This window comes from Cyprinodon variegatus, unplaced genomic scaffold, assembly GCF_000732505.1.
Source record: "Cyprinodon variegatus isolate N-32 unplaced genomic scaffold, C_variegatus-1.0 Scaffold404, whole genome shotgun sequence".
NCBI classification, from domain to species: Eukaryota; Metazoa; Chordata; class Actinopteri; order Cyprinodontiformes; family Cyprinodontidae; genus Cyprinodon; species Cyprinodon variegatus.
Genome location: NW_015150857.1, coordinates 239,486 through 250,911, shown reverse-complemented (window position 1 = coordinate 250,911; position 11,426 = coordinate 239,486). Strand labels below are relative to the sequence as shown.

At 37.9% G+C, this 11,426-nt stretch overlaps 2 protein-coding genes across 3 annotated transcripts in view; both read left to right on the top strand.

Annotated features, from left to right (window-relative positions):
• The window catches only part of LOC107093027 (RNA polymerase II elongation factor ELL-like), a 10,693-nt gene extending 5,862 nt beyond the window's left edge, over window positions 1–4,831 (top strand). For both annotated transcript variants that reach the window (XM_015387827.1, XM_015387828.1), the window contains 8 exons: window positions 502–791; window positions 915–1,039; window positions 1,124–1,601; window positions 1,693–1,783; window positions 3,201–3,264; window positions 3,598–3,769; window positions 3,879–3,923; window positions 4,001–4,831. In XM_015387827.1, the coding sequence (XP_015243313.1) occupies window positions 502–791; window positions 915–1,039; window positions 1,124–1,601; window positions 1,693–1,783; window positions 3,201–3,264; window positions 3,598–3,769; window positions 3,879–3,923; window positions 4,001–4,129 (1,394 nt within the window). In that variant the 3' untranslated portion in view covers window positions 4,130–4,831. The remainder of the gene's footprint in view (window positions 1–501; window positions 792–914; window positions 1,040–1,123; window positions 1,602–1,692; window positions 1,784–3,200; window positions 3,265–3,597; window positions 3,770–3,878; window positions 3,924–4,000) is intronic.
• A 4,366-nt stretch (window positions 4,832–9,197) lies between these two features.
• The window catches only part of d2hgdh (D-2-hydroxyglutarate dehydrogenase), a 6,881-nt gene continuing 4,652 nt past the window's right edge, over window positions 9,198–11,426 (top strand). Inside the window, exons 1-6 of the mRNA XM_015387832.1 lie at window positions 9,198–9,340; window positions 9,621–9,954; window positions 10,039–10,096; window positions 10,898–11,037; window positions 11,122–11,315; window positions 11,404–11,421. Coding sequence (XP_015243318.1) covers window positions 9,636–9,954; window positions 10,039–10,096; window positions 10,898–11,037; window positions 11,122–11,315; window positions 11,404–11,421 — 729 coding nt within the window. The 5' untranslated portion in view covers window positions 9,198–9,340; window positions 9,621–9,635. The remainder of the gene's footprint in view (window positions 9,341–9,620; window positions 9,955–10,038; window positions 10,097–10,897; window positions 11,038–11,121; window positions 11,316–11,403; window positions 11,422–11,426) is intronic.

Below are 11,426 nucleotides of genomic sequence, written 5' to 3'. Positions count from 1 at the left end.
AATATATAAATATTTTGCATTTAAGATAGAAAAAAAATCTTCTGTCAATATCCTCTATCCAGAAGTTTTACTTTCACCTGGTTTAATTTTGTAAAAAAAAAATCTGAACAGAGCCTTTGGCTATCCGATTATTAGGCGATTAATCGAAAATATTATCAACAGATTAATCGATTTGCAAAATAATCTTTAGTTGCAACCCTACATAAAACTTCCAACCTGCACTTTCCAGTTGGGAAAAGGTTTGGAGCAACAGTCATTAAAGCCAAACCTTTCACTTTTCAGACTGCGAGACGTGTCCCTACAAGTCAGAGATGTCAGCCTTTGTGCATTTGCAAACCACAGTCTGGCTTTTTATGCTGCTTTTGGAGTAATGACTTCCTCTAGTCTCAGTGGACATTGAGTCCATGTCTGTTCAGGACTTAATTCCCTGTGGATAAGATCCTCTTCTCAGCTGCAGCCATAAATCTGATTTGTTTTTTTGTTTTTTATTGTCTCTCCCAGGTAAGAAGGTGACTGTGCGAGCCCCAGCTCCTGCACTGGCCAAACTGACCAAGCCTAAATACTCATCCCACTCCCTCCTCAACATTAAAAGGGGGGTCAGCACGTCCAGGCCCAGGAAGGGTCCCTGTCCTGTGAGCAGAAAAAGTGACATCCAGGATCGGCCCCTCAGGGAGAGAGTTATGCACCTGCTGGCTCTGAGGCCGTACAAGAGGCCTGAGTTGATCCTGAGGCTGCAGAAAGACGGGCTTCCAGAAGGAGACAAAGATCTGCTGGACTCGGTCATCATGGAGGTGATGAAAGTCGCTTTAACGTGGAAGACTTTGTTTTGGGAACTTTTGTAATAAAAAGGAATGATCAGACAGGTTAGGTAGGAGGAGATGTTTGGATGACGGGAGGTTTCGGTTTATGTGCAGGTGGGACAGCTCAGTAACAGAGACAGCACATTTGTTCTGAAGGACGGCCTTTATAAGGAGCTGCAGAAGGACTGGCCAGGATACACCTCAGGGGACCAGCAGCTTCTGAAGCGCATCCTCGTCAGGTGAGAAAGATAAATCCTTTGGTTTTCGTTGCGGTTTTATTTAGATGACAATTATTTTAATCAGTCATATAACGTTTATTGCAGGAGACTTTTTCAACCACAGCAGAACCTCCTCACTGTCCCCGAGGCGCAGGTCAGCCCCCTTCGAGAGACCCCCAACTCTTCCCCAGCACACCGCCCGAAACACTCCCTTCTAGATGAATCCGCTGAGCCTCTGGCTAGTAAGAAGCCCAGGATATCCCTCCTATCAAGAAAATCAGCCAGCGAGAATTCAAGACGGAGGTCGTCGAAACAAGCGACCCGGACAGACGCAGGAGCCAAAGCAGAAGAGGAGCAAAATAACTCGCTTGACCCTAAAAGACTCTTTGAGTCGCTGTCAGCAGTTTGTCAACAGGAAGCAGAAGTGGCTAAAAGGCTGGAGCCAAAGGATTCTCCTCAAGAGGAACCTAAAGAGCCAAATGAGCAACAGAAACCCAAATCTGATGGGCCCCCGCCGCCCCTGATGGTGCCCGATCTGAGCAGACACGCAGTCAGGAAGAAGAAGAGCAAACACAAAGATCAGGTGAGAGATCGTCTACATGGTTGATGATTGATGGTCATTTTATGGAATATATATTAATGGTTATCTTGTTATATTTGGGTTTTTCTCTTAGGAGAAAGATGGATGGAGAGACGGAAAGGAAAGAAGAAAAGAGAAAAGTTGCAGTTCGGATTATTCATGTAAAGATCCTTCGGAGTGCAAAGGTAAGAGCTATGCAGATCCTGTAGATGAACGAACAAAAAAAAAGTACACTTCAACCACTAAACTCAGAAGTTTTAGATTAATTATTTATATATAAAAAAAAAAAAAAAACTTTTTAAAATCTATGATGTAATTAAGTCGTAAATTTATGCCAAAAACCTTCGAAACCACCATAATTGAAGGCAAAAATATGTTTTTATTTTAATTAAGATTTTTTGAGGGAATTGTAAAGGCAGAAATTTACAGAAGCAAAACAACTAAAGAAAACTTTCAATGTTTCAGTAAAAACCCAGAAGTTTGCTCTATTGTTATACCTTGTACCAATGCACAGTTTTACACTGTTGTGAGCCGATGTATTTGGATCTTACTGGCCAGTAGAAGCCAGTTCCTGTTGGTCCAAACAAGCATCCGTCTGCATGCGCTGCAGGGAGTCGGGCAGCATTCACTACATGTGTCTACATGTATTAGAACGACTTCTCCTAAGTTGGCATCTAAAACAGTGAGGAAGAACCTTCATGATGGCTGCATCGAGTAGCTGTCCTCAAGCTGCAATAAGTAACAGGAGTTTGGAGTCATCGCTGCTCCTATTGGTCTGGTACATAAAACACCTCCTGGGTTCATGGCGTGTCTGGAACCAGGAGAATCCAGTATGTAGGCTACAGCTTATACTGGGAAATATCCAGAAAAACATCTCATAAATAAACTATGTGTCGTGGAAAATATTGGATTTTAAAATCAAGCAAACCTCTTATTTTTTTTCTCTAAATTGAAATGTAAGTTTTCTTTCAGATTTAGTCTTAACATGATTATAATTTCTTTTTTTTTAACCCTATGGAAACGTCAGGGTTTAGTTCTACAGAGTTTAGTTTTTAACATAAAAAATGTCCATTAATCATTAGAAAATATATGAAGCTCTTAAAAAATCTGAGTTTAATCAGAAATGTTTTTTTTCATCTAAAAAGGCCCTAATACTCTAACACAGTGATGACTTCACTTAGGGTTTCTGTGGGTCATTAAAAATCATTTAAAGTTCATCATTTAAATTATTATTTTTCAAATTAAGGTCTTAATTGGCATTAAAATTCATTAAATATGATTATCGTGGCATTTAAAATGCTATATAAAAAAAAAGTTTATAAAAACAATTTCGTCAGATAGTGGTGTTAAAGCCGTGTGTTCAGAAAAGAAGCTCGAGGCGGAGAAAAGGCTAGAGAATAGGTAAATGCAAATTTTAACAAAAGTGGCTCGAAAACAAGGAATTCTGGACATGGCTGCAGCCTGTCGACGGCAAAGATGACAAAGGATTTTGCCGTTTTATTTATATATATATATATATATATATATATATATATATATATATATATGGCTCTGAAGCTTTAATTTTTTTCCCACTTACTCACACCTTTTCTTTCCTTTCAGAATCCAGTGGATTGTTTGACTCCAATGAACCCCAAGCTGACGCCGTGACAGCCGACTATTTATCGTGAGTTCTGATTGTCTGACTTCCTGTTGAAGTTATAGTTACGTTTGTTTTCCTGCTCCCCTCCAGCCTCCGTACAGAAGCTGGTCACTTCCAGTTAGCCCTATAATGACCGTCACATTTATTGGGATTTTGTTCTCTATACAATCAGACCTAACCTATTCTGGCTAAATAAAATAAATGGAAAAGAGTAGGAACACACATACAACTTTGACTTTGGCATGTGCAAGAGTGCTTTTTAATGATCTCTAAGCGATTCGTAATAGCAGCAGGAAGTATGTGGAGATGTTGGACAGGATTTTCCCCACTCTAAGGGTTTGATCCTCCCCTGTACAGGAAATATGTGGTGATCTCCAGCCAGAACCAGAGACAGAGTTACAAACAGGACTTTAATAAGGAGTACAGCGAGTACAGAGATTTGCACGCTCGCATCGACAGCGTCACACAGCAGTTCATGGAACTGGACACTCAGCTCAAGCAGCTTCACCAGGAGTCGCATAAGTACAAGGTAAGATTAGCTAAAGGTCACCAGGGGGAGCCTTTTAACAGAAAACATGAATTTAATTTAAGTTTGGATATTTGCTTCATATTCAGATTTTCTGTATTTTCTCTCACAGACGGTTCGGAATAAAATCCTTCAAGAGTACCGCAAAATTAAAAAGGTAAGGCTGCTTCTTAACTGATCTCTCCTCTGATTTAACCAGGTAATCAATTTTATTTGTTTTCTTTGTCTCATCAGTCTAATCCCAACTACAATCAGGACAAAGTTCGCTGTGAGTATTTACACAACAAGCTGGCCCACATCAAGAAGCTCATATCGGACTTTGACCAGCAGCAGCTCTCTGTGGATCACATCAGTGCCAAATGAAGAGTCCAGCTGGAGAGATTACAGCCAGAACAAGAAGCTGAGCTCTTCAGAGCCTCGAGAAACCGGCTGTGAATATCAGCATGGTTTAGAGTAAAGTGAAGAGCTCTAGGACATCTGCACTAGCGTTATGCAGACACCAGGATTCGCTACAGTTCTGTTATGGAAGCGAAAAACTGCAAACCGATGTGAAGATGAGCTGCTTCACCTGAAATCATTCAGCAGATCCCGCCCAGCTTATCTTTATACTTTATTTGTGAAGTAATGCTTGTATGTCCTGGTTGGTGTTAACCTGAGACTGCTGCATGCTGTACATACCCAGGAAGGTGACATCATTTTTATTAAAGGGTTTTTTTGTTGTTTTTTTTTTTGTTTTCTGTGATGGCAGCTAAGATTCCATTCTGTCCTTCAGTATTATTTAAGCTTGGTGATGAATGTTAATCAGTTCGGACCCGATTAATGAAAAACTCCATCTCTACCAAGGACTCAACCTTCTCTGCACTCAAAAACTGTTACGTCGGTGAAGGTACTGTGTCACATTCACTGAAAGTGTAAAAACGAATCAACGGGTTAGAACCACCAGAGAACCTAATGTACAGCGCCGTTCATACTGTAAGCTGAGAATTAAAACAAAAACACTGAAATGTGAAAAAAAATGCATGATATGTGGTTTACAGACTGCATGATAAAAGTGAAGATGTTGACGTTTCTAATAAATAATTTTGTATTGATTTAAGTTCTTTTCTCTGAATCTTGTTTTATCCTGGTGGATAATGGGATGCAATTGTTGAACCTCACCTCAATCATCCCATTTTTGAAAGTCTTTTTTTTTTCAGTATGATCCCTTTAATGTAATTATATTTCTAGTCCTAATTTTTTAGAAAAGAGGCAACCTTAAATACATGGAAAAAGCTAGAACTGGATGCTCAAGTTAGAATTTGGCATTCCTGACTTTTAATCTGGCCTGTAAACACAAGGGCTTATGCAATTTAACACATTTTAGACTAAACTTGTCCCCATAAAATAATTTAGAATACATTCTAAAACCCTGCTATTTTTTTGTTTTAACTTGCAAACACTTTCTATAATTTCTTAACTAAAGAAAAAAAATGGCTAGATCTTTTAACTTATTTGCTGAGGATCTTATTAAAGAATGGACGGCATTCGTTCACATATAATTAAATACCCAAAGAGAGAACTTAGTTGACAGTATGAGATTTATGTGTTTTTTGTTTTTTTAATAAGAGCAACATGGGAATCATTTTTTACAGTACATACTGAGAGTATGTAGAGTATTTCCACATACCTGAAAGAAGAAAAAAAAAAAATCCTTGTCAAAAAGACAATTTTTAAACAAAATGACAGTATTTACATCTAGATTAAACATTCTGGATATCTAGAAATTAATTTCTGATCTCAATATTCCTATTGTTACTGGTCAGCATTTTTATTATTTTGACTTTCAGTAAAGCTGATAAATGTCAAAACAGCCACTTAAAATGTGTAAACATTTCTAAACATATAAAGCGTAATTCTTAGTAGTATAATTTCTTTACTTTCTGAAATTCAGTTTCTGCTGCAAAAGTGTAATTGAGAAAATCTGCTATTACAGTTCCAACTAGGGATGAGATTTTGATCTGGAAGGAAACTTTTTTAGTGATCTACAAATGGAACAATAGAGAAGAGAGTATTTTGAATAAATGTTAAAATGGCCTGACACATCCCACTTTATATAAACCAACCCATTAACTTGAGCAGTAATCTTCTACACCATCTTCCTCTCATTTGCAGCTGTAGCCTTGTTTCTTTCTTTTAAACACATTCTCCATTTTTTTTTATTTCTGCATTAAAACCTCTAGTTCCAGATGGGTGAAATAGGCACTTCCTGTTGCCTGTTGTCATAGTGACTGGTTGAATCTGGGCTCCATTGATGATGGCTTTTTTATACTTGTTACGCACGTTCAACTCCGAGTGATTGAACCAACTCACAGCAGCTGCTGTGAAACCGAAAACTAAAAGTTTCCATACTAGGCTTGATCAATTCAGAGTTGAGGATTTGACTCTGAATTTATTAAAACTGCTTTGAGAGACATGCTTATAGAATATATATATTTTCCCTAACATTACGATACTAAACCAGGTTGGATGTTAGATTCCACTCATTGTCATCTCAACACCTTTAATCATCTATCTTGGTTGATGTGAAGTTGAACCTGGAAGTAATTCTGTATTATTCCATCAACTTTGTGAATTGCACCAGTATGACTCACAGCAAAAAGCACCCTTAGCATGATTACTGCCACCATGCTTTTTCCAAACCTCTCTTTTCTCCTTCCAAACACCTGTTAAAAGGGCCAAATAGCTCAACTCTATCATCTAACTGTAAGAAAAAAAAAAAAAAAACTTTTCTCCAGAGTATTTGTGGGTTGTTCGTGTGGGCAGCTGTAACTTCATTTAAAGCCTACAGGGCTTGAAAATGAAGCAGAAATCGTTTCCATCTATGTTCATGACAATGTTTAAGTGTGGACAGTGACTTACGCTCCAGAATCTACAGTCAGCAGAGTTTACTCAAGGGGTGGACAAACTTTTAGCCAGAAGCTGAATGGAGGTGTTGAAGTGGTGATAGTCTAGGTGCAACTAAGCTGCTGAGGTTGAGATGATGTGTTGTGAAGCAGCACTGTGTAGATAAAATGAATTAGACCCATTTTTAATGGGTTTATGTATATATTTTAGTTTGGCATTCATAGCTTTTATCCTTTCAGCTTAGAAACAAAACCAATAGAATTAAATTAAATGTTTGCTTTGTAAAAAACATATTCATAGTTGTACAATCACTGAGTCTGGATAGGATTTTTTAGTAACTATGATGCAAAGCAGCTTAAAACTGCTTGTATGTCTTTCTTATATTATGAAGCACTTCGAACAAAACCGCCTTCTTTGTAACTTTTACATTTTCCGATCATAAAAACCTTTGAATATTGGAGATCATTGGACAAAACAGCTTTCAAATTCTAATTACATTTATTAAGAAAAGCAGGAGTCAAAACCATCAGGAGTTAGGGTGGAAAAGTAATTACCCCCTTCGTTAATTATACATTTTCAAGCATTTTTTTATTTTTATTTTTTATCCAAAGCTAAGTTCATTTTCAACACCGAGTTCTGATTACTTCTCCAGTGCAAAGCAAATTCTGCAAAAGGGTTAAAAGACATTTCTGAAGAAGTCTCAGTAAAATAATTTTTCATAAATGGTGGTAAAATTTAACGACCATCAACTGTCAAAATTCCTCCAAGTGTACATCACTGATTAATCCAGGAGGTCACTGAACAACCCAGAACAACACTGAATGCATTAGTAGTCACTAGCTTCAGTTAAAGAGAATGTTCTGATTCAACAGCAAAAGGGACTGGGTAGAAATGCTGATCAAAAAGAACATAAAAGTCTATATTTAATTTTTTTTTTTACAAAGAACCCCAAAAAAGACACTTGGAAACCCAATCTATAGACTGAAGAGGCAAAACATTTTCAGAAGTTGTGGAATTTGTTATATCTGATGTAAAACTAACACAACAGATCAGAGAAGTGTTAGGATAATTATCATTAAAGATATGTGAGTTTATTACACCCTGGTATGGGCTGCCTGTTGCGCGTCAGAACTGATGTTTTAATCTCATTAGGACAGTTCCTCTGTCTGGATATACAGTTATAATCTTCATTCTGTACATGGCAAAGATTTGGAAATGGAATGAGAGTGGTGTCCTTCAGCTAAGAAAAAAGTGTAATATTGTGATAAGGCTGGAGCCATGGATGTCTAATCATCTGCTAATGTGTATGAAAATATGATGATGTGGCTGACTGGAGATTTATAAAATGCCTTTTTAACTGTTAATCAGGGCCACTTCCTGAGAGGTGAGTTCAGAGGTGAACAGCATGCCTTCTGTAAACTCTAAACAATTTCTCTGACCTGAGTAATATTACAATTTCTATTATAATCTGTCGTCATGTCTCCTGGTTATTTAATACATTTAAGTTATGAAGTGTTATTTAAAGAGTTTGTCCCGAGTGATCGCTTTTCAGGAAAAAGAGCTGGAAAGATAGAGCATCAGGGTGCATACACAGAGCCTATCTTTAACAGAAGAAATATCCCAACATCCAGCCATTTTAAAGGTTGCATGATCTCCAGCTATTGCTGTTACTGATGAAACTTATTTTTCTATTTTTCTATTATTTTTCTACTTATTTTTCTGGTTATACTAATGCAGAATAGGCAATAGATCATGACCTAAAGCTTATGTACAGTTGGGGTTTGGAACAGAATGTTAATTCACCTGCAGGTCAACTTCTGGCAAAAATCCAATCAGGAATTTGGAGTGGCTTGGTTAATTTAATTCAATTCAATTCAATTCAATTCAGTTTATTTACATATCACCAAATTCACAACACATGCCATCTCAAGGCACTTCACAGTTCAACCAGATCATACAGTCAAATTGATACAAAGTTTTCTATCTAAGGAAAATCAGTTGATTGCATTGACTCAAATACAATCCCTCACACTAAGCATGCTTGTAGCGACAGTGGAGAGATTGAGATGTAAGCATTGTTGGAATCCATTCACAGTGATTATGGCAACTGATTATAAGTTAGTTAGTAAATGCATAATGACAATTGTTGCTGCAGAGGGAGGAGCAGCCATTCGGAAAGTAATTAACTTTTCATACAGGGTTGCTTGGGGAATAAATAGAAAGACTTTTGCAAATAATCATGTTACATATATAGCATGATGAGTGTAATAAAGACATATGATATACAATAAACATTTTAAAAAATATTTAAGGAGGTGACATTTCATCTAACAACCAACCTTGTATTGCAAATATATTTATTTCTATATTTATTTCTATATTAAATCTCTTTGTTAATTCAAATATGCTTTTTACTGGATTATTTAGCGATAAAATAAAAAAGTATCATTATCATTGGATGTTGAATCACAGTAATAGCCTCGCTTATTGGCTGAATCTGCAAGCAGCCTTCTGATTGGTTGCTACGTAACTTTGCACCAGTTACAACTTCCGGTTTTTGTTAGCAGGCTAGTTGTAAACAAACTGAAATCTTGAAATTACTTAGCCGTCCTTGAACTTTATCACAAAGTAGTATGAAGAAAAAGTACAGAACGGAAGCGGAAATGCTGTTAGTTAGATGAAAACTTTACGGTTGGTTATTATTATTTTCTTAACAGTATAATGTCATTCAGGTCAGTGATTAAACACTCTGGTTTATGATGCAGCGCAGTGGAAGCTTGGGACCAGAAGTGTTACTTAGCCGAACTGCTTGTTAAATGCTTTATGTAAATGTTTAAAGGCAAAGTCTGCATTTCTGATTAAGACTGTGATATTTAGCTGAGATGTTTTTTGTCAGAGCTAACCTACCCAGACTACTGGTTATAGAGAGGGAAACAAGCAAAAATCACTTGTTTTTCTTTCCACCCTCTAGACCTGTCATCTAGTCATGTTTGGAGTTTTCCAGAGAACAACAATGCTGAGGACAGCTCTGAGACACCTGTCCAAATCACCACCCCCACCTGTACACAGCCAGATGCAGTTTCTTGCCAGGGGCCCCTGTCTACAGAGTGTGAGCCTCAGTCATAAGCTTCATGTTGGAGCAGATGGATCCAGGTCATCTCCTGCTGCAGCTCCACACAGATTACCTTTCTCAAGGATAACAGAGGAGGATCTGGCCTTATTCAGGGAGATTTTACCAGGCAGGGTCATCACTGACCCTGACCTGTTGCAGTCCAGTAATGAAGACTGGCTGAAGTCTGTGAGAGGTGAATCCCCGAGCTGCAGGCATCATGTTCTACTTTATTTATTCTTATTTAGATCTCATTCTTCCATTTGTTTTACTCATGCAGGTTCAAGTGAAGTGTTGCTGAGACCTCAGACAACACAGGAAGTGGCAAAAATTCTCAGGTACATCAGTGAATATCGAGGCTTATCTTATCCATATTTTTTCCCTTTCTAGACATAACCTTTAATTTGTTTTATTGGGATTCTATGAGATAGATGAGGATAATACTCGGCACAACTCCAATACAGTCCAGTGCAACCACCAACCTGCCATCAGAAGTTACCTCATTTGTAAAAGCTATTAATCTATGTTCCATAAAAGTTCAAAAAATATCCACTGGACAAGTCCAGTGGATATTTTTTGAACTTTTACGGAATGACTATGACCTGGATGACTGGGAATCTTCATCAGCCTATTAATCTATGCCTATTTTAATCATAATATAAATACTAAAACATTAGTATACTAACAGATTCACGTAGACTAAAACCCATTTTTTTTAACATCTCCTGTTTGCTTAATCAGTCAATAAAATTTAAAAACGTATAGTGCAAGTGGTAACCTAAAAAACTTGTTCACCTACACAGACATAATGGAAAAGGACAGGATTGGTAAGAAAAGCACCCAAAGGGCCCACAGCAACTCCTGAGAAAAATAAAAAAACAAAACAAAAAATTATTGGTCATGCAACCCATGAAAGCATATAAAGCATGTAGAAGAAACGCTAATCCTAGAAGGGGTTCTATTCAGATGTATCCACAGGTGTGGGCCAACTTTTTGGCAAACGAACCAAAACAACATTCAAAACAGCGTGTTTGAAAATCCCAATCTTTTTTCGCTTTTCTAGCAGAGATTTGTTTTCAAAGCCCTTTGAATGGAGTCGAAGTTTCATCCTTTCATTGTGTTTTGCTGTCACTCTTTAGTTACTGTAACAGTCGTAACCTGGCTGTGAACCCTCAAGGAGGTAATACCGGTCTGGTTGGTGGCAGCGTGCCGGTGTATGATGAAATCATCCTCTCCACCTCTCTCATGAACAACATACTTTCCTTTGATAACATCTCTGGTAAGGCTAACCTGAACCAGCTACAGTACATACCAGTTAAAATAAAGTCCTCTGAAAAACGACTTTCATATTTCTTTCCTTCAGGTATTCTAACCTGTCAGGCAGGTTGTGTGTTGGAGAACTTGAGCCTCTACCTGGAGGAGAGAGACTACATGATGCCGCTGGATCTTGGAGCAAAGGGCAGCTGTCATATTGGGGGTAATGTGGCCACTAACGCCGGTGGGCTGCGGCTGCTCCGCTACGGCTCCCTACACGGAACCGTGCTTGGCCTGGAAGTTGTAAGCGGATCATTTAAATCAGCGCCAGTTTAACTTAGCATCATGACTGCCTCATAGTTTCCCCTTTTTTTCTGCATGTGTTGTTTAGGTGCTGGCTGACGGACAAGTCCT